Source organism: Colletotrichum aenigma, assembly GCF_013390185.1.
Source record: "Colletotrichum aenigma strain Cg56 chromosome Unknown KSG_Cg56_contig07, whole genome shotgun sequence".
NCBI classification, from domain to species: domain Eukaryota; kingdom Fungi; phylum Ascomycota; class Sordariomycetes; order Glomerellales; family Glomerellaceae; genus Colletotrichum; species Colletotrichum aenigma.
This window is the reverse complement of record NW_023500913.1, coordinates 1,331,999-1,358,877: the sequence shown is the minus strand read 5'-3', so window position 1 is coordinate 1,358,877 and position 26,879 is coordinate 1,331,999. Positions and strand designations below refer to the sequence as shown.

Sequence of the window (26,879 nt, the reverse complement as noted above, 5' to 3'; positions counted from 1 at the left end):
TCCCAATTCTTCTTATTTTCATCCAGGTTGGCCAGTGTATGACTCGGTGACTCTAGCATGTCGCTGGTGTTGTTGTTATTGTTTAAAAGCCGGTAGCCTTGCGGTATGGTTGTCAAATTTAGACAACCTTCTGTTCTTCTGCTGCCTGGAGGGCAAGCGCGAAAATGTGCTTCAACTCGTCTGTTTCCTCCAGGCCGACGCTCACGCGGATCAGATCTGGGTCAACGCCCAGACCGGCCGCCCAGTCCAGCTCCTGGTAGTGCGCCAGAAGCACGTAGGGCGACGTCAGGGTGAAATTGGTACCTAGGCTTGGTCCCTTTGCTGTCTCGAGCGAGTCGAAGAAGGCCATGGCATTCTCTTTCTGCTTGAACGTTACGGACAGAAGCCCCCCGTAACCCCCCTCGGGTAGCTTGCACACGTCGTAATTGGGTCTTGTCGGGTTCACCTTGGGGTAATAGACACGTTTGACTAGTGGGTGGGCTGAGAGGATGTCGCAGATGGCTTCTGAGTTCGTGTTTATGCGCTCGACGCGAGACGCGAAGTCTCTGCTGTTCCGCTCCATAAAGACAACGTCTTCGGGCCAATACGTATCTTCTAAGTCTTCAGCCCAGGCAGTCTTCAGAGCCTGGTAGTATCTGCCACCAGGATTCAAGATGGCACTACCACCCATGACATTGCAATCACCTGAAAAAATCTTGGTCAGACTGCTCACGACGATGTCGGCGTACTGTAAAACATCCACGTTGACAAAGCTGCCGATGGTCTCGTCCACGACAACACCGAAATCGTATTTGTCCGCAAGACTTCGAATCCGGGACAGATTAGGGCAGGTCAGAAGAGGGTTCCCGGGAAACTCGCAGAAGAGCGCCAGAAATCGTTCCCCATCTCCTAGGCGCTTCTCGAGATCATCTAGATCTTCCTCCGAGGCATGACCGTAGAATACGCAGCCAGGGCCGAATTTTTGCAGGATTTTCAGGGTGTCCACGTAAGGAAATCCGAAGTTGATGGACTTCATGTTACCCCTGGCACGCGTCATAGCCCTGTGAGCGTTGAAGATGGCATTCATGCCACAGGGAAACAAGTGCACGTCGCCCTCCTGGAGGTCTTCCTGGCCTCTAGTGTTCTTCCCCATGGGAGGCAACGAAGTGATGCTGGCTTCCATATCAGCGGCCACGGCGCCAGCAATTCTGCGCTTGATGGCAGACTTTGCACGCTCGACGAGGGAGAGGTCAAGGTTGCGTCCGAAACGCTCTTCCAAAAAACGTAGACTCTCCTGTGCCTCGGGCGCACCTGAAGAAGTTGGTTTCAGGGCAGGATGTTTCGTATCGTCTATGGACGACGGGCGATGATATCTTCTGGGGCCACGGCAAGCCTTGCCAACCGGAGACGAAGGTCTCTCGATGGCGGTTAGAAGACCTTCCCTGAGCAGGTCGTGGCAAAACTCGGCTCGGCGACTTGATACGCCATCTCCGGTGTGTTGCCAGTACTGCTTGGTGACAGGGAATGCATCCTGAGAGTAAAAGACGGCAGAAACAGTCGGCGACAAGGAGCGCAACAGGGGCGAAACGTCTCTGGACTCATTCAGTCCAAAGTCAATGACAGTGGCGTCGGAAGAGGCGGATGGATCTGAATTCTTCTTGACAAAGTCTAGGCACCGTCTAGCAATGCGGGGAGTAGGGAACAGCATAGCCTGCTGACCAGTTCGGCCATACTGTGACACCAGCTCCTCTGCCAGTGCCACTATGCTCTTGTGAATGAAAAATCTACACGGGTGGTGAGCCGGGGCTTCGAAGTATTCTTGCAACAAAACCCACCTTGGATATCCAGTTGTCATTTTGTTCACGACCCATGGCTGGCCCTCTTCATAACCTACATTCGCCTCCCAGGTTGGTAGGTGAACGCTGACTGCCTAGTGAACCGTCAGTCATTCTTACCCATCTGCAAGGTGTCGGAAACAAGCTGTCCTTACATGGGCAGTGTCAGGAGGTATAGACTGGCCTAGTTCGAAGGACGGCATTTTGGCTGGCAGGTTGCCCCCTACTGTCTGCTATTCTGCAGTGCCCGGGAAGTTAGAACCCAACGCATGTAACAATGAATCAACGGGCAATGAATATCTGACCGAGACGACGACTCACTGGGCTTGCTGAGACAGAGGTTCGCGCTGGATGCCAGCAAAAAGTTGACCGCGCCAAGCTGATAAAATGAGTCAATGCAGGGTCAAGATTAGGCCGATGAAGAAAGAGGGCCCCACCGGCGCTAGGACAGAGAGGAGACTGACAAAAACCAGGTATCCAAACGCTGTATTTGTCGTCGGTGTGTCCCCACCCGTGCTTGTGTTCGTTGAGATAGGTGGTAGGTAGTACGGAGTCAAAGGCTGGAGAAAAGTAGTAATTTGCTGTGCGTATGCGAATTCGGACTTTGCCAGCGCTTGACTCGAGGCGTATAAATCCGCAGGGATTGGAGGGGGGGAAGCTGGGTAACGCTGTTGGCATCCAGGGTCAGCAACCTGCGGGGCGCCGAGTATCGGAGCTTGACACGCTTGAATACCCCTCATTGTAGTTGCAAAGTGCCTGTAGAGAAGGAATGCAGCGGCTCTTCACCAAGGCGCACGTCATGCCCGAGACTACATCACAACCGCGGCCCTCTCTCTGTGCACAACTTTGATACCAAAGCGAGTTAGTTATTGACTGGAACAATATAAAGCAACCATGGCCCATTTTTCAAATCCAGCCGGGCCGTCGCCCACGGACAATCTAGACCATTCCATACCGGCACAATTGAGACCTCACCCTCTCCTCAACAGACACATGTTTGACCATCCTTCATTGCGCACAAGAGGGAATAAAATAGTAAATGAGTGGTCGCACAAAAGAACAGCAAATGCTACTACATGCAACGATACCTGGCCGTATGTAAGCGGCCCTCGTGCCCACACCGCCCAACTTAGCATATATATGTAGATACGCACTCTGACTCATCCTCCAGTCCTCGTGCTGTTGGCCGAGTCATCTGTTAATTGTTTATAGGTCTCGACTTGAAGTTCTTAACCAGGCCTTCGCTAGAACCACGCACATGTATGGACTAGCGCGTAAACGCGAAATAATTGTTTCCACGTAACATCGCGTTTGCAGGCCTTGCAATTCGTCTCGCCTTCTTTAGTGATACTGGCGTCTGCTCGTTCTGCTACCAATGCAGCTGATGCTGTCACTCGGAGCGACACTGACGACATCGTCCTCCCACCTGCTGCCAGCACGGCTCTCCGGCGCAGGAGCACGCGCTGCTGGCATGAATGTAGGTGCTCGTGTGGCTGGCGGATATCCAAACACCTGTTGCTGGTTGGCGGCTCGAACAATGGTTGGAGGAGCCCGAACCGGAACTTTGGTAGGCGTTCTGCTCGGCGCTTTACTTGGCACATATGTCGGCGCATGACTGGGTGCTTTGGTCGGAGCTCTGCTGGGGGCGATGGTAGGGGCCCGACTGGGAGCAGCCGTGGGTGCCCGGCTGCGGACATCAGTCGGAGCTCTACTCGGAGCATGAGTGGGGGCTCTGCTTGGAACAATGCTTGGAGCCTGCGTCGGCGCGCGGCTGGGAGCCGTACTCCTGCCCCCTAGAATGGTCTCAACGGTGGGTGGCGGCGGGCGGACGGTTGACTGGGATTTGGCACTTCTGGCCGAGACATACGTTGCAGCGTCGTCGACCACGGTACGAGGCACGGCCGACTTGCCAGCTATGCTAAGTCCAGCGTTGCTTTGGTGCTCGTAGTCGGTGATCATGAGCGGAGCCGCCCTGGGAACAGCGGTCTGACTACGAGAGTGAACGGTGCTGGCCCTCTCGAGTTGATAACGGGACGTATGACTTCGGCCATCGTCATCGACGTCTTCGCGAGCCCGGCTGCCGGCTTGTCTATATTTGGCCGCGTACTGATGCGGGACACGGTTGTCGGGGAGGGTCTGGTACGCTTCGGGATAGCGGATCTTCTCGACAGTTCTCTCGACCTCGACGTAACGCGGTGCGGGCTGCTGATCCGAGTACTGCTCGGGGAAGGTAGCACGGCGCTGGAAGGCCGGAGCGGGACCAGCACCGTCAAATTCCTGGCTCGGAGCCTGCGCACGTTCCTTCTTTAACATGGTGTATGTCATGGCGGCGCCGGCGGCAGCTCCGACAGCCGCGCCCAGGAGACCTCCGAGGACGGTACTGGTCTGCAAACTGCTGCTCGGGGCGGCGGACTTGGCGGGCGAGGAAGCCAAATCATTGTTGGCTGACGGGGAGGTTTCGATAATGGAAGTGGTGACACTGCGGCGGAGTAGTGTGTACGGCTCGTTGCCAGGGTATTGGCCGGCTTGGGAGGTCATGGCTCTAGAGGCGGAGGGTCTGGCAGGCGCAGCGGCGGCAGAGCGTGATGGCGAAGATTTTGCAACGTCGTAGTTCCAGTTGAGGATGCGACTGACTTCGTCGTGTGTTGATTGGGTTTTTCGAACGGTAGAGCCAGCATAGGAGGGTGGGTAGTTGGGAGGGGGTTGATATACAACTTCCATGGTGTTACCGTCCAAGTCGGTGACAACGGCGCGGTGGGTATCGCCACTTTGGGTTATGGCAGCGGGGCGGGAGATGGGCAGGAGAGCAGGGTTAGCACGCAGGGTATAGGAGTGGAAGTCGGTGACAACGGTGGGGGATGGAGCAGAGAAGACGACGCGGGACTTCTTCAGGGGCTCGAAAGAATCGCGGGCCTCGCGGATCTTGAAGACGGGGGTCGGCGGGGATGATGTTTGATCACGAAAACCGTAGGTGACTGCGGCGGGAAGCCTGACAAGCTCACACCTCGGACGGGTGGTGATGATCGTCTTGGAGTCGTTGTCGTCGTCGTCCGCGTTGGCAGCGGTCAAAGTGTCGGTGGATATATAGCGGAGGCCGAGGGGTTGGAGGACGGCCGAGTAGAAGGAGGCTGACGAGGGCAGGTGGGAGACATCGAAGTAGGGGGTCATCTGGGGCTGTCGGGGATGGGCACGGAAGCAGGCAACAATAATGAGATCTTATGGAGACGGAGACGGAGACGGAGACGGGGATAGGGGTATGGACGGGGATGAAAGGGTTGGTGGCTTGGCTTGGCCTGGCTACCTAGGTAGGGTGGAGTTTGGGTTGGAGGATGGCTGGCTGCTTGTTGCACTTTTGGTTATGATGGTGTACATGGACGCCAAACGTGAGATGGTGCCGAGAGGCAAGATGGGCTTTAACTATCTTGAGAGCGAGCATTCATTGCTTTGGGGCATCTCTTCCATTCCAGCATCTGAGGCGAAGAGAAGAATGCCTTCCGATTGGGATGCCTATCTGGAACTGTTTGGAAGGGAAACAAACAAATAGAAGACACCAGTCATTTGCTCTGCGTACGTGCCTTACCTGGCAAGAGTCTAGAAACGGGTCAGTCCGTGATGGCGGTTCCGTGTCGATGCGGCCACCAAGTGCCCATGCACAAATGCTACCCGCCAATGGAGCCTGCTGGCTGTTCGGGTCTGGCCAGTCCTCTCCGCTGCATCGCGGTCTGACTGAGTTAGTGGTCTCTACATCCAGTCCAACCCAACCGACTCCAAGACGGCCACCTTTCCCGGGGATGCTGCCGGAGACCACCAGGAGCCGTCGAGGGCACCATCTCCTCAGCCACGTAGTCGTATCTAGGCGCACTAAGGTAAGCTAGCCCAAGTGTGGTAGGTTCCAAGGTACAATATATAGCAAGGTACAATATATAGCAAGGTACAATATATAGCAAGGTACAATATATAGCAAGGTACAATATATAGCAAGGTACAATATATAGCAAGGTACAATATATAGCAAGGTACAATATATAGCAAGGTACAATATATAGCAAGGTACAGATATAGAAAGGACTAAGTAACCTTAATAGATATAACCTAAGGTATAAATATAGAAATACTATACTTAGTGCTACAAAATGTAAAGATTTTAAGAGAAATAAAAATAAAATAAATGTAATATAATAACTTTTTTTAATAATTATTTTACCTACTAAAGTTATAAAAACTTTATTTTATATAAAAAAAAAGTAGTAGTAAAATGAATAGCTAGTATTTAATATTTATTAAATAATGTTAGTGTTAACATATAACATTCTTTTATAATAATAATAATAATATAATAATAATAATAACGCTAAACTTACTTTAATATTCTATATAAAATAAACTAATAAAGTTTAAGGTATAAAACCTTATATAAAAATACTTGATTTATTATAACTTATAACTATAATATTGATTATGTAATACGTATAGCTACGTAAGCACCTTATGTAATTAGCAGTTTAGCAGGTTACGTTTCAGGTTATCTTTCCCCTCACTTTTCCCTACTAGAGGATGCAACCTGCGAACAACAACAACCAGACTCATCACAATACATCTGTTCCCTTATTCTTATCTATACAATTAAATGCTCATAAATGCTCAGAATTATTACCTTTTATCATAACATTACCACATCTATAACCTTATACTATATAGGCGCATATACTACGCCCCTGTATACGCTTATACCTGTGCTAACAGTTAGTAGTCTGGTTAACCTATATAAGTAGGTATTACAGTTCACTCTATACTTTTTTTTATAGTACTAAAACTTAATAGCAGCACTTTAACCTATACCTAATCTTAATAAAGCATAAATAAATCTCAGTATAACTAGTTATTAACGCTCAGCTTAACTTATCCCTAGTAGAAGAGAGTAAGTAAGCAGGTAGTAGAGCGGTAAAACGTACTAGTAAAAATATTATTCGCAACGTTATAAAAGCGTTTTCTACAACATAGAACGCTAATTATACTTATAATAGCTAGAGCTTAATAATAGCTTAAACCTATACTTAGGGGTATAAACTTAATAGTATAACTCTTTATATAGCTAAAAAGGTTCTTATAGCTATAGTATAGGAATTTAACTGTTTAAATAAAGCTTTAAGCTTATTCTTTATATCCTTCTATGTATATAATAACTATAATATCTTTCCCCCTTATTATAACTAAATATAAGCTAAATAAAGCTATACTAAATAATTTAGTCTATAAAACTAATGTTAACAAAATTAAAGGCTTTAAATATAGTAACTTTCTCTTTATTAAAAAGAAACCTCTCTTTAAATTTACTTAGAAGTACCTACTTAAAACAGCTAATAAGAGCAATATAATAGAGTTATATAGCCTTAAGATTAATATAAAAATAGATGAAGCTATTAATAATAATCTTAATACTTATAATTACTTTATAAGTTTCCTTAAGATAACTAAAGTAGCCTAAGCGCTTAAACGTCAGTAAATCAGAAAAAGTGAATATAGTAAGAGTATAGCTAACGGTAGTCAGGCTCTTCCTACGTTAAGACTATGTAGTAGAGCGGAAGACGTTATCTAAGCGTAGACGTCTAAACAGCAGAGGAGATAACGGAAAACAGGCGTAGATCGAATATAGCGTAAGAGATAGAGGAGACTAATGGAGATAGAGGCAGCTAGAGGAAGACAGTTAACTTAGCTTGTTATGATGTTTGAAGTTAGAGGAGTGTGGAGGCGAAGATAATGTCTAAGTCTGAACTACAGTTATATGACCCTAAGGTCGTTAGCAGAGGGTGAGGGGACTAGTCTAGCTTTCGCAGTTAATACCAGTTAAATTTCACAATATAAGGCCAGCAGCCTATATTTATTAAATAATATAATAGGAAACTAATAATTTAATAATTTTAATAATAATTTTAATTTAGAAAACGCTACATATGCTAACTTTCTAGTAACTACTAAAAATATATAAAAACTATAATTAGAGATATAAAAGTTCTCAACAAATACTATTAAACTTAATATTAAAAATATTATTATTATATTTATTTTTAATATTTATTTCTAGAAATAAACTAAACTATAACTAATGAGTTTATAACTTTAAACTTTAAACTATATATATAAGAAAATTTAATAGAAAGTAATAAATTAAATAGAGTAAAATCTTATTATAATTCTTTAGAGTAATAAATATACTACCTATAAAACTACTCTACTAAAAGCTTTATTAACTACTTAGATTATATAAAAAAAAGTAGGATAACTATAAGAGTTAAAGGAAGTACTATACTAAGACTAATATAAGAAATTTAAATAAATACAGGCCACTCACACCCCAGGGTAGGGGGAGGGTGTGTGGTAAGTTCCTTACATGGTAAGATACACATAGATAGATGTGCTGTAGGATCGCCCCACCAGACAGCGAAACAGCAACCGCAATGCCTCAAGCCATTGTCAGAATTATCCTTCAACGGTACGAGAGACTGGCGGAAAGCACCCGGAGGAAAGCGTCTTAAGCCCAACCCAATGGAAGCCGCCTATACCTTACGGAAATCGTGTCATGCCGTGTCTGGCCACCACTTGGTTACCAGGCCCCGCTGCCCCACTGCCATCCCACCCGCACCACATTTCGTTCGCGTTGGAAACGTGCACTTTTCCCATCCTGCTTCAACGCCCAATCATCGGCGTGACAGTCCCTCAGTTCCAGCTGCAATTCACCGCAACCTCCACCGCTCTGGATCACTGCGCAGAGTCTGAGTCCCAGCCCGCCTGCCGAATGGAACCTGATGCAAACCACCGGCTCCGAGTCCCTGTCGCCTCTCGCCTCAGATGACAGGTCTCTCACATCCCGCCTCACTCTTTTGCTCATTGGTTGGCCGTAATCCCTGCTCTTATTTCGCTGCCCAACCTAGCCTCCCGTCTTTCAAGTCTTATGGAAATGCTCGGGGATTTCTTACCGCCCATGGCATGCCACTAGGAATCCCTAGATAGCCGACTCCTATTAAGTAGGTATCCTCCTCCCGGGTATTCCGCCGTTCTTCCACTCTCAAATGTGCCCCTGACAGCATTGTGACATTCTACTACTATTCAACATGAGGCGACAGTAAACATCTATAGACCAATCGCGGCCACCTTATTTAAATAAGGCCACACGCGCGCTGATGTGCCATTTCTCCGGCGCACCACCGCACGAGATCACCAAGATGCTTTATTGAGGTAGTCGTAGACTTTGGTGAGATTCTGTGTTCAATCGGATAGACCTCTCAGTAGTACTAGAGCCTGCATGCCCATACGTACAGCAACTGAGGCGATCCTTATTTGGTACTTAATAATCCATTAACAAGCCCGAAAACCCTCTAGCTATCAATTCAGCGACGAGGAGTCACCCTCTGCCTGCCTCGGCGCTTGCCGTTGGCTTTTGAAATTTGCCCTCTCCCCCACCTTATGACTATGGCCAAGAAAACAAAAAGTATTACCACAGCTGAAGAGGTCCTGCAACCAACCGCGGATCAATGAACGTGACGGCAGGAGTTGCTGTGTCGACTTGACGTGACACAAATGGAAGAAGAGAGCATGTTGAACGTCGATGGATGCCCCGATTTTGGTTGTGAAACAGCGGAAGCGCAAGCACAGGCGAACCGAGATCCGGAGGCTACGGCTGCCAACCACAATATTGTATCGTGCTCTTCCTGCTGCGCCCGTGGCTTTCGAAGTACGAGTGGATGGCGCTGGGTCCTGCAGATCGGGGAACCAAAGAACGTACCAGCATAGGCCAACATCGCATTCAGCCTAGGTCTAGCAGCAGCTTGCGTTCCGCTATACACACTCACCAGCCGCAAATCATTGGCGTGGGGCACTCGCAATCACTGAATGTCCCAGCAGTCCTCGGCGGCGTGACAGAACTTGCTGCAGGCAACACTAGCTGACAAGCTGTAGTTGCTGATAGATATCTTCTCGTCCACGAGACCATCGGCAAAAGTATCAGCACCTTTCGCCATGGCACCCACAAAGACGCAAACACTCTCCTTCGGACCCAAGGTATCGATGTAGTCCCTGCACTTCACCAAGGGGGCCTCGAAGCTGAGGGTAACCTTGCGGCAGTTGGGAGGCAGGTGGTCGGTGATGGGATTCTGGATGACACGCAAGAGCTTCTCCTGCGAGTTGGTGGAGCGAATAGACAGACGGTGCAGCAGTTGGACCATCAAACCAGCAAAGCGTTTGAAAGTTCGCGGAATGCGAACCGAGGGCGACACCTCAATCAAGACACCTTTGGCGGTGTGGATGTAAATCTGAAGTTTGCCAGCCTTGTTGATAGGCGAGTCGAGCAGGGTGAGAAGACACTGGTCAGTATGGTCAGCATGTTGAATGCAGACATGAGTAGAGCGCGTTGGGGCGCGTGAAATGCAAAGCAGTGTACTGGTAGTGTCCAACCTGGTGAGTAATGTCAGGGCGCGCGTCACTGATATCGCGGTTCATCTTGCGCATGACCCCAATGTGCTCGTCACTGTTCAGCAGCGAGTACTTCTCCTCCCTTTGGACGCCATTCCGACCAGTTCCGCCGTGGGATGCTTTGTACGTCTCGAGGCTGGCATTAGACAGGACAACGATTAAACGCTGGGAGTCCTTGTCCGCAGGGGGGATCGGGACATTCTGTTCGGCGACAAGCTGTGGGAGCGCCGGAGGGGGAAGCGACTGAGTGCCTGTAAGAATTGATACATTAGCCGGCATGCGATGACAATGAAGCGAACAAGCTGCGGTCTTGCCCTGAGAGGATGAGTCTGCCATCACCGCTAAAGCAGTGCGCGATTTCCACGGAAAGCTTTGCCTCTGGTTTCTACTGATGGTCGCAAACACTTCAGAGGGTAGCAACATTTGATCAGGCCCACGGAACAAATGCGCAAGATGTTGCACGAGATTGCCTGGAGGGCAGGCGGGCAATACGAAGAAGAGAAGAGACGGGCAAACACCAGGTACGGTTGTTTATGAAGAAAAGGCATCGGAACTTACGAGGTCGCTTTACTCCAGCACGGGCCTCGGGTGAAGACATTTTTTTTTTTTTTCTTAGGGAGGGGATGGAGACAGGGAGCAGGAGCAAAGGAGGTTTCAAACCGACAGATAAACAGAACTGCGCTAGGACACACACAGTAAGGCTACCGTGACTTTGGGTGAGTAGGGACGGAGTGTCGCAGAGTGTGCGTTGTAACACAGAAAGAAGAGGGCGGAAGGTAGAATCAGTCACGGAGCGTGCGGGACGGGTGCGAGGAATGCAGGTTTAATATGCGTGACAGTTGGGGCACCTAGGGCGAAAGTTTGCGACGTCGTTCCATGGCGCGCGCCGACCGGCGTTACTATGCAGTGCCTACCTTACCTTGGTCAAGGAGGCACGAGGGCACCCGAGGGCGGGGCACAACACAGGAGTCTGCCCGCCCGGCAGAAAGAAAAGCTACCTCCATTCACAGTATTCACAGTGTTCCCACCTTAGGTAGGGCGCAGCCGCGCAGTAGGTACCTTACGTAAGGTATAGTTGGATAAGCGACACCAGGTGGGTCAGCCAATACCTAGGCAACCTTGAAGGTATGTGAAAGCATCGAGGCACCTCCAGCACACATTGGCACCTCAGTTTGGCACCTGAGGCAACTAGGTTCCTCCAGGGAACAGATCCCTTGATTTCAAAACTCTCCAGGGCTAGGTACCAGTTATGACAACTACGTGCCGCGGTAGCGTTGGTAGTCCCTCATGCCGTCTCTCATGCCATATCTATCCCCTGTATCGTTGCCGTATCTGCTCTTGTTGTCTCGTTGTTCTCTCCAAACACGATCTCGAGTCTGCCTCGAACAATAAATAGAGAATGCAGCAGTCATTGTGTAGGGACACGTAAGATGAATGTTATTGCTATTCTCCCGCTGTTGCCAGTACCGTGATAGCTTCACACTGTCATTGGTGAGCTCTTATCTGTGGAGACAGTAGAAAAAAAACCTTCACGTAAGAAGTACGCGTGTTCTCGACAAATCGGCCTGTTTTTCAATCCACGATACTCCCTGTCTCTCACATGATTGATCATTGACCCGATGTTTAAGAACATGGACCCAGATCCACAAGCCTTTACTCAGGACGACGAACCAGTAGCTCCCTAAAAATTGCAAGTACTCACTATTTGTCTTGTGGACTTGACTATCTGTCTTGTGGACTTGCGTTGTCTTGACTGACCCTGGCGAGCTCTTTCCTCGGCGAGAGAGCGCTATCGAAATTGATGGGATCGGTTGCCTGGGCGTATCACTGAACGGGACAGTATGACGGCTGCTCATAAGGCAGTTATCACCGTCTCCAGAAAATTCAGAGCCCCCACCTCTGTAGTCGGGCACGTTAAGAAACGCCTGTCTCTAAAAACTAAATAACAAGCACCCTTTTGCATTTGGCGGCCAAAACGCTGGGAGAGCCAAGGCTGTGCAATCTAAGGTTATCTTAGCGTCGCTCCCCCCGCAGTGTCGGGTCCTGCTTGACTTGGAACACATACGTGGGGCAGGCCCCGGGTTGATGGATGCCCAGATAGGTTAGAGCACAGCCGGCGTAATAGCTGTTCCGCGCAGCCAATCAATATTTACCGTAGGTCAAATTCAGCAATTCGAATGGATGAACGAGGCACCATAATCAGCCCCGGCAGATAACAACCTTCAATTTCTCCAACGTCCCCAGTCACAACAGAACCGAAAATAAGCAGACGCGACATACATAAGTTCTGCCTTGATATAAACTCATTTGAAAGTTCACTATGTCGAAATCGGCCATCTCAAGCGCGGGCCAAGTCTTTCGCGAGCTTCATGGCGTTGTGGTGACCGCCGGCCGGATGTCGAAGACGGTCAAGGTACGCGTGGGCGGCCAGCAATGGAATCAAAAGGTCCAAAAGGTAAATGCCTATATGCTTCTCGCCGAAACCCATGGGCCATGGCTGATCACCACTTGTCGCCAGATGTTTACGAAACCGAAGAAATACCTCGTCCATGATCCCAACAACTCCTTGAGGCAAGGCGACATCGTTTCGATCGTTCCCGGTTGGAGAAGATCTCCCCAAAAGCGCCACGTTGTCAAGAGTATCATCGCACCCCACGGCACTCCGATCGAAGACCGCCCGAGCATCCCGACGATAGAGGAGCTTCTCGCTGCCCGTACGCAAATGAAGGAGACAAAGGACGCAAGACGAGCGGAAAGGAGGCAGGATATCACAGAGAGGCCCGCAGTTGCACCTCAGCCAGAACTTGATTGAAGTTTGCTTGTTCGAAACGCTATACTTTGAATTCATACTAGAGAAACAACACAGTGTACAACATCCTGCAAAAAAAAAAAAAAAAGGGTGTTTCTAGAAGGCGGATCTTGCGAAACCTCGGCGATTGATCTGCCTGACCTATGTCGCGATGTAGCGCCCGGTTTGCAAACTGTGTGCGCGGCTTGCTTTGTGCCAAAACTCATGTAACATTCCTAACGTAGGCTGACAGGGGCCTCATATGGCTGGACAGAAAACAAGGCCCAGTTGTCAAATGACTCCCACCATTTACTCTGACTCTGCGCCAGTAACCGACCGATCGCTACTTTGGGTATCATGTTTTCCCGCTATGTCTTTCCCGGGCCCTTTGCAAATCACATAGAGCGAATGCAGCCCTCGCCATCAGTTGCTAGCTCTTACCCGCCTCTTTCTCCAAACTCTCTCGCCCAATCTTCATATTCCTTCAATCCTGCCTTGCTCACGCTTGGCCGAATTGTGGTAAGACTTGCCTCAAAGTCCGCAAGCCCAATGGGTCGGATTTCATCCATCGTCATAGTCAGCAGTGCCTCGCCCAAGGATCGAAGGGGGCCCATTGCCGCGTCCTTGGCCAAAGCTGTGATGTCAGATCCGGAAAAGCCTATCACGCTCAATGTCAATGTTGATATCCGCCAGGCAAGGCAAGCCAAGTAGCTTTATGGGGATGATACTGACCATCTGTGAGGTCAATGAGTTTTTCAATGTCGTGGTCCGTAAGGCTATGCTTCTGCTGACCCAAAAGTGTCCGAAGTTGCGTGGAGCGGGTCTTCGGTTCGGGCAGTGGTATGTATTGACGTCTAACAAACCTGCGGCGGGCAGCCTCGTCAATGGCCCAGGGCAAATTGGTTGCCGCTAGAACGAGAACACGATTGGGATCGCCGCGATTGACGTCCTTTTCATCGACCGCTCTTCCAGCAGCAGCACGCTGCAGATCACTCCACTGAATCAGAAATTCGGTTTTGATCCGCCTCGTCGCTTCGTGTTCTCCTGACCCAGATCGTTGCGATAGTAGCGAGTCGATTTCATCGACAAAGATGATGCTTGGTGCCAATGCCTTTGCTAAACTGAACAGCGCTCGTACAAGCTTTTCCGATTCGCCAAGATACTTGCTTGTCAGACTGCTAGCAGATATGGAGAAGAATGCCGACTTGGACTCTGTTGCCACAGCTCGAGCCAGCATAGTTTTTCCTGTCCCGGGTGGACCGAAAAGCAGCATGCCTCTCGCGGGCTCCCGAAGCCCCATGAACAAGTCCGGACGCAAAAATGGATACACCACCGTCTCTCTCAGCGCGTTCTTGGCTATTTCGAGCCCAGCAACGTCGTTCCAGTGAACTTCGTCGCCCTGAACAACTATCTCATTGAGAATCTGTTTCGCGGCCGTCTCGTCGACCCCGGCGGGCAGATTTTTCAAGATCCGTTTCTTCTTCTCCTTCCAGACAGCCTTCGCAGCCGTCCTCTCGCTGTCACCTTCAACAGAATCTTCTGACGAACCTACGCTAGCGTCAGCTACTAGCGCGTCTTCCTTGTGCTTGCCCTTGCGCCTTCTCTCGGGGAGTTTCGGGGTTGCTGCAGTGTCATCGGAGCAACTGGCCGACGAGTTTCTCCGCGGCTGTTGGGTTTGGCGGCGGAATCGGGTCACTCTATCCTGTTCGGAGAAACTAGCGATTTGTCGAGCTGACCGGTTGATCGTATCAGCAACAGGTTTCCTCCGAATTTTGGTGACATCTGAAGAGCTTTTGCGCCGCAAAGTTAGATCGTCTGCATCCGGTGAAGTGGTTCGATTGTGTGGAGATATCCTGCTTCGTGGGACCGAAGAAGGTTGGTCTCTTGATCGCCACAACCTTTCTTGCTTTGGCGTGCTTTGTTCCACAGGGGATGTATCCTGGACAGACATGGCATTCAAAGCACTTGACGCGGCACTGACAGACAGCGCAGAAGGGCGGGCGTATGAAAGATCTTCTGAGTTTCGCACGCTGCTAAGCGTGTCCGTGGATGTCGAGGGCAATTCTCGAGGTGTGACAAGCCTACGGGTGTGGGCATCCCACTGGGTAGCGGCGGGAGAAGGCTTGCGTGGTTGCTCTGGGGGCGTAGCTAACGGCAGCGTAGAAGACGAAGGCTCTGAGATCACTTGGGAAGTCCTTGAAAACCGGTCTCGGGAGTTGATAGCGCTCCAAGCCAAGGTGGCTGCTTTGCTCGCGCCAGGGCCTTCAGGCTTTGATAACTTCCGGCTCGATCTGGGCGTCTTTTCCCCGGATTTGCCCGATCTCAAAGTGGTCCGCATGGTATATTTCTCAGGACTTGGTGATCGCATTGCCTGCTCTTTTGTGGAAACCGTGCCGGTGGGTAACACGGGACCGATAAATGGTGATGTATTGGAAGGACTCTGGCCGCGTCCAACTGCAGCATGGTCTGACGACGTTTTTGTGGCCATGGAAGAGCGTTTGGGCAGTGCGGGCCGCGAAAGCTCAGGGTACCTGATAGCCGGGACTGTCCCCTGGCCGATCCAGCCTCGTTCCGGTGTCGACACATGTGACGGCTCGGGAGAGGTTGATAGCGGCGGTGCAGCGTTGGAGTTTTGGGTTGTCATGGCGGCGTCTTGTCGGGATATCCGTAACGCTTCAAGCAGGTCAATGCGCTCTTTGCACTGGAGCTCTAGTTGACGCAAGGAATCTATCAAGGCTTCCTCCGTCTCGGATCTAGCCACATAGTTGGGTAGCAGCTTGGTAACGTGTTGATCATAAATTTGTTCCAAGGCATTCTTCCAGCATCGCATCGCCTCGCTCTCGTCGCCCTGAAAGTAAGGACGGTTCGCATCAGCAGGAAGGAAAGAAAGAAAGGACATGGTCGAGAAGGGCTATGGTTTCCCCGATCATCACACACCTGGCTTTCGTAGTAGACAGCAGTCGAGCACTTCAAATAGCTGTCATCGTACGTCTTCTGTAGGACAGCGAGAGCTCGGGAGCGTGACATAGTGGTAATGACGAGGGTTGCAACACCATAGTCGTCCCGGCCTGGCACTAAATCTGCGGATAAGGTCTCCTTCAGTGCTTTGCCTTGGTTTCGGGTCGCAAAGTGGTGTCTGTTGTCGTGGAATCAAGAAGTGACGGTTCCCAGGCCTTTGTTTTTCAAAGACGACTGACTAAGAGGGCGCGGTAGGTGGGTGGTTAGGTAGTTAGGTAGGTAGGTAGGTTGGCCGGTTGAGTGACAGAGGGGGTAGTGACGTCGCTACACTAGCTCGGCCGAAGCCAGGGTAGGGGAGCGAAAGCGATACTGAACCAGCCCTATGGCACGTAGCCAGCAAGCAGACTGCGTCAGATCCTTCAGGTCGATGGAACCATCTTACCTCCCTATCTTACCTAGTCACTAGGTACCCCACGTACTGTGGTGACTTTAGGCACCTTCCTCACAGGGGTCATCTCTGCTGCAAACAGCAGCCGCAAGTATACACGCTAGACGCTATAGGCTGCTAAGAGTTGACTAGGTATGCTTTATTCATCGGGGTTCGATGTATGCTTTTTAACATTACCTATCATGAAGCGAAAGTCCTCACGACAGCAGCACCCTAATCTCCCCAGTTGTTCTGGGAAACAGGGCGCGCAATGAAACATGTTCATCAAGCTTTTCATCAGCATCCTCATCTCTGCCGGCCATCTCGTCCACCAAAAGCAGCATCTGTTCAATATGCTCAAAGTCGTCGCAAAACCTCGCAGCTGCTTTTTCCGTGAGTCCCCTTGCGAGAACCGAGTCTTGCAGGTGCTTCACGTTCTCCACAGCATCCATCAGTGCCGACGGTAGGAAGTCGTCAAGAATCTGCCTGGCCCTGCTCATGGCTTCTGGCTGCAACACTTCGAGTGATGCCGCCTTCCCAACATCGCTGCTTTCTGTTGTAAACTTACTCAAGGCGTCAAGTATCTTTTCAAGCCCTGAACCGCGCCTGAAAAACTGGTACTGCCCTTCTGCGAGCTTCTCGCTCTCTCGCTCGATTCCCTCTTGCAACTGCTGCGACCTTCTCTGGGTGAAATCAAATGGCTCCAACGTCTGCTTGGCTGCAAGCAAGCAGTTAGTCAGGAATATCGCGTCTGCTGGAGAGCCAACACCCCGGGCCATGTTTTTACACCCAGACAAGAACGGCTCAAAGGCCTCCGAGAGAATTGGCTGGAAGTCACTCTCACGGTCCGAAGAAGTCGCTAGGGAGATCTCATATGTCTTCATAACAGCAGTTAGCTGTTTCAACGCGTCGAGCAAGAAGTCCGGCGGCCCAAGATCAGAAGGCGTTTGTTGAAAGTCACCCTGCAGCGTTGCAATATGGTCTCGCATAAGTGACCTGAACTGTCTGAGTGCCCCTGCTTCAAGACCAGACATGAGATCCAGCAGGCCACACTGGCTGCCCAGCAACTTCGTGAAGGTGAAGCGGTAGAAACCGAGAATGTTTGCGAGCTTGTAAGCCAAGATGGTCTCCTCGTTTGACTGAATGACCTGCTCAACCCTCTGGCGCAGAATCCGAGTCGCCCCGGACACGTCTCGGTCTACGAGATCATTTAGCGCTTTCAGAGCGTCGTAATCGCCAGCCGCATCCCCTTCTCCATCATCCAGAAGCTGCCACAACTCGTTCGCCCGACCTGACTGCAGCCCCTTGGCAATCTCGTCACCTTCTGATACGAACAGGATCTCGAGTGCTTCTCGCTCGCTCACTGTCGCTGAGTGTATCCAAGCAAGCATGTCGCCAACATAACGCAGGGGATCGTGGGCGGCCATTTCGATGGGCTTGACAGAATGGTCTTCTACGCCCGAACCCGTCGTACCCGTCAGTGCTAAGTTGAAAGAGTCAGAGAGAATGCGCTCTCTAGCTTCGGCAAAGAAGTCTAGGCAATTCTGGAAAAGCGAAGGTCGTTCTGCCAGGACTCGAATAGCGCGGCGAATAGATGAGTTCATCTGAGGGTTTTCGAGATTGAGCGTTTTAAATTCACGCTGTACCCATTTGTACAGTTTTTGAAACGCGAGATTGAGATTCTTGGATGTCTGGTCCATGATCTCCAGGCCAAGCGTTTGCTTCTCAAAGCCGAGCAAGATCTCACAGTCCTTGCTAATGCGTTTTGCCTTGGTGAGAGCGGTGAAGAAGCTGTCATCTACAGGTTCGGCAGTCGACGTTAGGGAGGCAACCTCATGGTCGGAAAGTATGAAGTGGCTACGCAAAGTCTTGAGTATGTGTTGTTTTGAGTCAACCTCAGCCCGCTGATGAATCAAGGAAGAGGCTTCTGTTAAGATAGGGTCTGTGTTCTGGTGCGCGGCAGTGATGCGACTTCTCACATGCTGGTAGTTGTTGTTGAGCTTGTCCAGGGTAGCTCCTATGCGGCGAAGTTGCTAGAAAGATTGGTCAGAGGAACGGGCTGGGCAAGTCTAACGGGTCAAGAAAACTTACGTCTGCCACGCGACCAAATTGAAATACGATTTCACCGTTACTGTCAATAACCTCTTTCTGCAGCTCCAGGCGTAACTGCCGACGTGTTTCGGGAGTGTTCTTCAGGCTCCTGCCGTCGAGAAGCTGTAGAGCGTCCCGAAATTCTGAGTCGGCGTATGAGGTTGACAGAACCGTCGTGACTTTGGAAGTGAGGGGGTTATGGCTTCTGAGCGATGTGGGCGTTGGGGGAGGAGGTTGAGACGAAGTGGCCGAACTGGACGAATTGGACACATCTCGCACAGGTAGCGGTCTCAAGGACACTGGAGCTTTTGCCGACGCCATGTTCCGTGGAGAAAGTTGGAGGACCGCCTCATCAATCTGCCATTGACCAGGAGAGGAGGAAAGTGCTGCAAGCCAAGTTGCGGTTCGTACGATGTGCTACGTCGCCGACTTGTCAAGGGTAGAGGCTGTAGGTTGACGCGTCTTCTGGCACTGTCGTTTATTCCGACTGCCAAGGGTATCAAGCTCAGGTAGGTAAGCAACGAACAAGGGAGGTTGAGCACCTAGGGAGACGAACGGATGTTACAGATGGCTTGGGCGCACACAGCTGTGAGAGCGAGTATACCTACCTAAGGTAAGTAGGTAAGCACTGTGTGGAGACCTAAGACACCTACTTAGATACCTCGGTATCAGGATTGGCTAAGGTAAGGTACTGCAATGACTTTCCTTCACCCCGCCCACGCCTAAGGTAACTTATGGATGAAACAGTTATGAAAGGAAGGCGGCCTGGAATAAGTACGGCAATACCAGTGCTAACCGCCCTGCCGACCCACTCCCAAAACGCCCACGTCATTAAGTCATGGACTGTACTCTGTAGCTGTAGACTTCTGTCTTATCCGATAAGGTAAACGGTAAGGTAGGTAGGTAGGTATTAGGTACCAGGTAGACACGCACCTGATCCCAGACACCTTTCGAGCATCAGTTGGTCACGCCTCGCGCATCCGAATCTTGCAGTCAACTACTTAGCTTGCTGTTACATTCGTCTCGTGATGCCTCTATCGAACTTGGAGGTACCATCTGCACATGTCACCTCAGCATTAGCCACAAACACAAACACCAGCAACCCCAAAAGAGGCGACTTCGGACAAGTTAAAGATCTATCCCAGAAGGTATTCATTCCCATCTTCCGCGAGCACCTCGGTCACCTGCGCGCGTCGTACCTGAACACATGACTATTATTAAACGACAGACATATGTCCTTTAGCCAGCTTATCTTAAACTGCCACTTCGTCTTTGTAGCTAACTCATTTCTAACAGCACTAGAAGACCGATCCTCCTATTCTCAAACGTCGATCCCAACTCTGTTTTCAAGCCATCTTCTCCAAAACATGCATCAGTCGACATGCGTAACGAGTGCATACCGTCAGTAACACTTCGAAATTCTTGTTGCACCACACAGTCAGCATGGCTTCCAACATCTTCTCACGGCTGGGTCCTCCCGCAAGAGGATCCAGATCATTTTACGAGGAGTTAAGAGGCAGACGTGACGAGGATCTTGACATCGAAGACCAGGCCGGACTCGATGTCGACGAGGAGAATTTAAAGGAACAATTCCAGGACTATGACCTTGATCACGCACGGGATCTTGCCGTCGACGACAGCCGCACAACTCTCGACAGCAACGCCAACCTCGTCAGAAGCCCCCAACAAACCGTCACGCGAGGCTCACAGCGAACCGGAGCTCGACGCGACACAGGACCGGCATGGCTGGGTCATGAAGAAGATGGAGACAACGATGTTCCCGCTTCTCTTCTCGTCGAACCGCACGAGGTGGAGGCGGGCGCAAAAGAATTGAACCGCAGAAAACAGCCCGTAGGCTCAACGCAGCAGCAAGCCATACCTGGTCCGTCCGATCGACGAACTCATGGTCAGTGGGAGGCGGCTCAAGCCCAACAGAGGCTGCATCCGGCAGATAGCGTTAAACCCTTCAAATCGCAACCCAGGCGCATCGCGCGAGGTTTCTCGCCGGGCAATGAGAAGGAGAAGGCCCTCTGGCGATGGGTCAACGTTTCGAACCTTGACTTCTTCATACAAGACGTGTATTCCTACTACCGAGGCAGCGGCTTCTGGTGCATCGTGTGTGCTCGAGCATTGCACCTTTTGTGAGTATTCAATCTATCATGCAAACCAAATCGTAGTGGAATCGAATACTAACAGACCTGTAGAGAGTCTGCTTTCTTCGCGGTGTTCCTTACCTTCATGTCACAATGTGTTGACTATTCACTTCTCTCCGACCGAAGTAGAAAGTCGCTAAGCGAAATCGTGATTCCGCAATGCACTAGGAAAATGTCATTCCTTTGGAGTTTTGGTCTTTGGCTGTATGTCTTCTACTTCATTTGGAAAGCCGTCCAATTTTCAGTCGATCTCCGGAGACTGCACAATATGCGCAACTTTTACACATATCTGCTCGAGATACCCGAGGAAGATATGCAGACGGTTTCTTGGCAAGACATCGTCTCGCGTGTTATGTCATTGAGAGATGCGAATCCCAAGACTGCAATAAATATCACCCCGTCACAGCGGCGCTGGATACGGAACCAATCCAAAGAGCGGCTTGACGCCCACGACATTGCGAATCGACTAATGCGGAGAGAAAACTACTTGATAGCCATGATGAACAAGGACGTGCTTGACCTGACGCTTCCCGTTCCGTTCATGGGAAAGCATCAGTTCTTCTCGAGAAGTCTAGAATGGAACCTACATTTCAGCATTTTGGGTTTTATCTTCGACGAGAGTAATCAGGTGAACCAGGAGTTTCTCAAAGCAGATCGCCGAGGGCAGCTAAGCGCAATGTTGAAGACTAGACTTATGTTCGCCGGCTTCATCAATCTGCTGATAGGACCATTCGTGGTTGCGTATCTCATTATCGTACATGCTTTGACGTACTACAACGTAAGCTATGTAATCCCGATCTGGGAAAGTTGCTAATCAAAACCCCTCCAGGAATACCAAAAGGACCCAGGGACTTTTAGTCACAGGAGATACACACCGCTTGCCGAATGGAAGTTCAGGGAATTCAATGAACTTCCACACTTGTTTCAGGAACGGCTCAATATGTCGTATCCGGCCGCTCATGCGTATATTGACCAGTTCCCGAAGAGATTGACAGAGCAGTTTGCTAGATCGGTAACCTTTATTGCTGGTGCGATCACATCCGTTCTAGCCATTGCATCATTCTTAGAGCCCGAACACTTTTTGGGCTTTGAACTACTGTTCGGGAAGTCGGCACTCTTCTACATTGGATTATTCGCTGCAGCCTGGGCGGCCGCGAGAGGCATGATCTCCGAGGAAACCACCGTTTTCAACCCTGAGTACGCCTTGCGTAACGTCATCAGCTTCATACACTACATGCCAGCTCACTGGGAAGCTCGACTCCATACCGCGGAAGTCAAGAGAGAGTTTTCAGAGCTTTACAAGCTCAAGGTATTGATATTGGTCGAGGAGATTGTCGGTATACTCACGGCGTCTCTGGTTCTCATCTTCTCGGCGCCCAAGTGTAGCGACCAAATCATCGACTTCTTCCGAGAGTTCACGATACATGTGGACGGCGTCGGCTACGTCTGCTCGTTTGCCGTTTTCGACTTCAAGAAGGGCGCGGAAGGGGCCAAGTTTCAGGTGGCAACCGGAGATGTACGTGACGACTACTACTCAACCAAGCATGGAAAAATGGCGGCATCCTACTACGGATTTCTAGATAATTATGTGATCAATCCGAAGACGGGCATTCCTGGTCACATCCCCCCTGGAAGTCGGCATCCATTCCACCCGCCGCCGGCCTTCCCTGGACTTCAATCGCCCACTTTAGCGGCCGAAATGCAGAGCTCTAGAGTGGGACGTTACGATCTCACAAGAAGCAGAGCACCCGGAGGTGGTATGGGGCAACAAAACCGGACGCCACGATTTGGGCCTTCATTGACAGCCCCGTCGCCGATGGCATCGATGCTTCTTGACCCACACCACCAACCAGCTTCGGCGGGGTTCGGCGCCCGAAGCACTCATCGGAGCCGAGGGAGTCGGGGTGGATATCAGGGCGGAGAAATCATCGAGGAGACGACGGAAGATAGCCTTGGGATGGGCGAGGAATTGGATTCGCAAGTACAGTTCGAGGACGAAGGTTTTGAGGGAGCTGGGCCCCTAGGGGAATCGGTTTGGGAAACATCGCCTCCGAAAGGGTTGAGTCGGGAGAATAGCACGACTACGGAGACTGGGGGGCAAGACGCTGGGGTCTTGGGACTGATTTATCAATTTCAACAGGCACACCGCACAGATCGCCAAAGTGGAGCACTTTAAGGTGCAGCGAGGATAGACTACTGCCCGAAGAAAGGATATCAGGTTGGTGGCGTTCTGGTGTACAAGATTGTGTGAGGTGCATGGATTGCATGGTCACGATGTCTTAAAGAGTGCCGGGAAAGAATGCTGCTGCAACAGGACCCTGTGGACATTCAGGTAGAAAATACTGGACGTAAATTGATATTCTTATGAAGCCTAAAGGTATTGGCGGAATCAGTATGGCCGGGGAGTGTTCTGTGAGAGGCGAGATTTCAGAGCTTGGAGATCTGATCAGTGTGACCGTAGTTGAGTTGCCAAATGATGGCGTCGGAACTCGGCGGACAAGGACGGCGGAGGTGTTATTTGGAGACGACGTCGGGCTGGCGAGGGGACGTCGTAACTCCGAAGAACCCGACGTCGAAATCGGCGTGTGCGGCGATCGCTAAGACACGGCGAGATGAATGACAAGAGAGGCCACGCACAGGCAGAACGATGCGGCGGTCACGCGTTGGATTTACCAGCAAACATAAGTATTTAGCGGGCCAGGGTTTTTTGGGAAGCTCTTGAACGCCCTGTAGCGGTCAGCTCTAGGACTATTGTCGTACCTTTCGCTAAGTTGCCAAAGTGTTGGTATTACCAGCTGGCCTATGTAGTCAGTTGACAGAAACCAGCGCCAGTAGCATGCCGAAGCAACAGGCGATGGTAGATGGATGGAATAAAATAACGAAAGACGAGGTACTGAATCCGACGTCGAGTATGCATATTAAAGTCCAGCCATCCGGTCTACTCAGTACTACACTTACTGGCAGCACTAGATTTTAAAAAGGGGAAAAGTGTGTGATATGGGAACCGTGAGGGCCTAGGAAAGTTTCTGAGAGTTTTACTACGGCACCTGTGTAGAGGGTACGTACCAATGGAGGGGCCCCGGACGGCTTCTAGATGCCGGGGTCATCTTTTCTACCTATCTACCTTTATCAGATGGTTTAGATAAAATAAAATATAAACCGAGATGGATGGTAGACACCTCGGGCGTTAAGTTGAACAGGGCACCTCGCACAATCGATGACGGGTCGTCTGTTGCTCCGAGGCTGTCGTGGTGCCACTAAGGTGCTCTGCCTACCTAAGGTAGCCACTCGCTGCGGAGCGCTTAGTGGGGGAGGGGAGCTGGACCGATGAAAGGCACTGGGGAGGGGCCTCACCCGCTTGCTAATACCATTTGAGCTTTCCATGCAATGGAGGCCCATCCCATTCATTCCAGCTTGGACGTGCCGCAGCTGAGGTCCCTGAAGTACTCCCTCAAACTCACTTAACTCAGGTTACAACTTTCACCCGAGCTGAAAGGCACTGGCGTCCCCAATTGAGTTCCAATACACACGACGCGAAGTGCGTACACATTGCATTTAAAGTAGCCATGACGGACTCAAACCATACAGTTGGTGCATTATGATGTTGTTTACGAAGCGTACTGCGCTTTCGAAGGGGAAAGTCCACCTTAGGGAACAAGCCGGGGTTATCGAGCTAGGTAAGGTACCTGTGTAAGGATAAATGAGGTGAAGAAAGCCGGCCTTTGTCTCCGAGGCCGCAGACAACCCCGACGTTCGCTCGACACCGTCGACACCGGACGAAGTGGGATACAAAATTTTCGGTCCTTCGGACCATGTGGCCAAACCTTCGTCCGGCAGTATATCCTTCAGGACTCGCGCCCATTACTAAATGTACATATCAATACAGCGTACAGTGATACCCTGGGGAGGCAGAGGTGATGGAGGGTAAAAGCGTAAGAGGGAGAAAGCATCAGGCCTAACCAGGTGACCCGAGGTAGGTGTATTACACCTAAGTTTGTTTCCACCTACTGGGATCAAAAGTCCGAAGCTAAGGTATCTTAACACATCAAAGTACTAAGCGAGATATATTTGCCTGTCTTCGCCTACAGGTACATGGTCTCTGCTAGTGTCCTTTTTTTCTTCTTTTTTTTACTTCTTTTTTTCGCCCTTCTCCCCAAACCACTCTGCCCTCTTGCCCCGTCTCCAATCCCGTCAACCTTGACTCGCCTGCAACCTTGACTTTGTTCTTGCGTCCTCGCTGACCGTGCATCGCAATTTGCAACTACTGCGCCGCTCGCCGATGAGCTATCTTCAGTGATCACTTCGAGTTTACATGCGATTTCTCCCGCGCCGAACCCCATTCGCTCCCCTCCGGCCGACCCGGCATCTGTCTTGTCGCACCTACGCGCAAACCCTTCAGTCCTCCAGGCCAAAAAAAGGACACCGAGACAATCGACAACACGATCCTTGAGTACGGCTCAACGAGAGCTCAATCCGCCGCAATCGCTGGCGCTCACGGCAATTCTGTCGCCTCCCCCGCAAGCTGTCAATCTGGCGGCTCTTCAGCCTAAGCCTTTCGGCGAAGCATCTGACGCTGCGGCCGCAATGGCCCAGCCCAATGCAGAGCCCGTCGAGGAATATGAGTGCGCACTCCTCTCGCCCATCTACCCACATCCGCCCGGCCCGTTCTCAATGCATCTTTGTGGCAGCAATTATGATTGCTGACTGGGAATATTCCATAGCTACGAATCGCTCCCTCCCAACTTCTCCCTGGTCCAAAATATGGCGGCCGGGGCGTTCGCGGGCATAGCTGTACGTTTTGTCCCATCTTATGGAGCTTGGCTTTGGCCGGATGGATTGCTTAAAGGTTCGAAGCTGATTCTCAATACACGCAGGAGCATACCGTCATGTATCCCATCGATGCCATTAAGGTACGGTTGGCAGCGCTTTCCTTTGCGTACGTATCCTCGCCGTCTGCTAATACGGAGTTTCCAGACCCGAATGCAAGTCCTCAACCCTAACCCCTCAGCTGTCTACAACGGCGTGATCCAAGGTACATACCGCATAGCCAGCCGAGAGGGAGTCCTCAGCTTGTGGAGAGGCATGTCCAGTGTTGTCGCTGGAGCTGGTGAGTGCCCTGCCCCAGCTGGCCTCAAACCTTGAAGTTCCCGTACTAATTGCATCAGGCCCTGCCCATGCTGTTTACTTTGCTACGTACGAGGCCGTCAAGCATGTTATGGGAGGCAACCAGGCGGGTGTTCACCATCCCCTCGCTGCTGGTGAGTTGTTTTGCGCAGGCCGAGCGAACTATATGGCTAACACAGCGTGATAGCTACTAGTGGAGCTTGTGCTACCATCGCAAGCGATGCGCTTATGAACCCCTTCGATGGTAAGTAGCTTGCGAAGCACCTGCCCTTAGGAACGCGGACAACTTACTCGCGCCTCCAGTCATCAAACAGCGAATGCAAATCCAGGACTCTGCCAAAATGTACCGCTCCATGACGGACTGTGCTAAGTACGTCTACAAGACCGAGGGACTGGCAGCTTTCTACGTTTCCTACCCTACCACCCTCTCGATGACGGTTCCCTTCACTGCTCTGCAGTTCCTCGCCTATGAGTCTATTTCAACGGCGATGAACCCGAGCAAGAAGTACGACCCGACAACGCATTGTCTGGCTGGCGCTGTCGCTGGAGGTTTTGCCGCCGCCTTAACCACGCCCATGGATGTGATCAAGACTATGTTGCAGACACGAGGAACTGCGACCGACCCGGCGCTGAGAAACGTCAACGGCTTCATGGCCGGGTGCCGGTTACTTTACGAGCGAGAGGGCTTTCGGGGATTCTTCAAGGGTGTGCGCCCCCGTGTAGTGACGACCATGCCCAGCACGGCTATTTGCTGGTCTGCTTATGAGGCTTCCAAGTAGGTTCATCCTCTTTGATTGGACAGACGTATGGAAGTGATGGCGGGAACTAACGATCTTCTCTCATAGGGCTTACTTCATCGCAAGGAACGATCTTTCACCTTGAAGCGGTTTGCTGCTTTGCACATAGAGAGGGGTTGTTGGCGAATTTTGTGACCGTTTAGAGCGGTAGTGTAAAATCTTAGACGGCGGAGCAAGGAAGGGTCGATTCCCACACCCGAGCAATAATTGGCCTGGTGCCGGGAATTACAGCAACGGAACGCTGGAGGAGCACAGTGTACC

At 50.8% G+C, this 26,879-nt stretch overlaps 7 protein-coding genes across 7 annotated transcripts; 2 read left to right on the top strand and 5 right to left on the bottom strand.

Moving 5' to 3' along the window:
* Positions 1-118: 118 nt before the first annotated feature.
* On the bottom strand, positions 119-2,017 carry met-7-1 (Cystathionine gamma-synthase; the record flags this gene model as incomplete). Its single annotated transcript, XM_037325888.1, has 3 exons — positions 119-1,763; positions 1,815-1,909; positions 1,970-2,017. The coding sequence occupies 3 exons, from the start codon at positions 2,015-2,017 to the stop codon at positions 119-121; spliced, it is 1,788 nt and encodes a 595-aa protein (XP_037175023.1).
* A 1,138-nt stretch (positions 2,018-3,155) lies between these two features.
* On the bottom strand, positions 3,156-4,982 carry CGCA056_v010640 (uncharacterized protein; the record flags this gene model as incomplete). Its single annotated transcript, XM_037325887.1, has 1 exon — positions 3,156-4,982. The coding sequence occupies one exon, from the start codon at positions 4,980-4,982 to the stop codon at positions 3,156-3,158; it is 1,827 nt and encodes a 608-aa protein (XP_037175043.1).
* A 4,712-nt stretch (positions 4,983-9,694) lies between these two features.
* On the bottom strand, positions 9,695-10,878 carry EMG1 (Ribosomal RNA small subunit methyltransferase NEP1; the record flags this gene model as incomplete). Its single annotated transcript, XM_037325886.1, has 3 exons — positions 9,695-10,171; positions 10,263-10,531; positions 10,839-10,878. The coding sequence occupies 3 exons, from the start codon at positions 10,876-10,878 to the stop codon at positions 9,695-9,697; spliced, it is 786 nt and encodes a 261-aa protein (XP_037175708.1).
* A 1,722-nt stretch (positions 10,879-12,600) lies between these two features.
* On the top strand, positions 12,601-13,092 carry CGCA056_v010638 (uncharacterized protein; the record flags this gene model as incomplete). Its single annotated transcript, XM_037325885.1, has 1 exon — positions 12,601-13,092. The coding sequence occupies one exon, from the start codon at positions 12,601-12,603 to the stop codon at positions 13,090-13,092; it is 492 nt and encodes a 163-aa protein (XP_037175939.1).
* Positions 13,093-13,505: 413 nt separating this feature from the next.
* CGCA056_v010637 (putative AAA domain-containing protein) lies at positions 13,506-16,095 on the bottom strand (the record flags this gene model as incomplete). The annotated part of the gene is made up of 3 exons (XM_037325884.1): positions 13,506-13,726; positions 13,801-15,916; positions 16,006-16,095. The coding sequence occupies 3 exons, from the start codon at positions 16,093-16,095 to the stop codon at positions 13,506-13,508; spliced, it is 2,427 nt and encodes an 808-aa protein (XP_037175617.1).
* A 576-nt stretch (positions 16,096-16,671) lies between these two features.
* COG6 (Conserved oligomeric Golgi complex subunit 6) lies at positions 16,672-18,865 on the bottom strand (the record flags this gene model as incomplete). Its single annotated transcript, XM_037325883.1, has 2 exons — positions 16,672-18,486; positions 18,545-18,865. The coding sequence occupies 2 exons, from the start codon at positions 18,863-18,865 to the stop codon at positions 16,672-16,674; spliced, it is 2,136 nt and encodes a 711-aa protein (XP_037175938.1).
* Positions 18,866-19,987: 1,122 nt separating this feature from the next.
* ATG9 (Autophagy-related protein 9) lies at positions 19,988-22,533 on the top strand (the record flags this gene model as incomplete). The annotated part of the gene is made up of 4 exons (XM_037325882.1): positions 19,988-20,685; positions 20,749-21,475; positions 21,527-22,213; positions 22,441-22,533. The coding sequence occupies 4 exons, from the start codon at positions 19,988-19,990 to the stop codon at positions 22,531-22,533; spliced, it is 2,205 nt and encodes a 734-aa protein (XP_037175615.1).
* Positions 22,534-26,879: the final 4,346 nt, after the last annotated feature.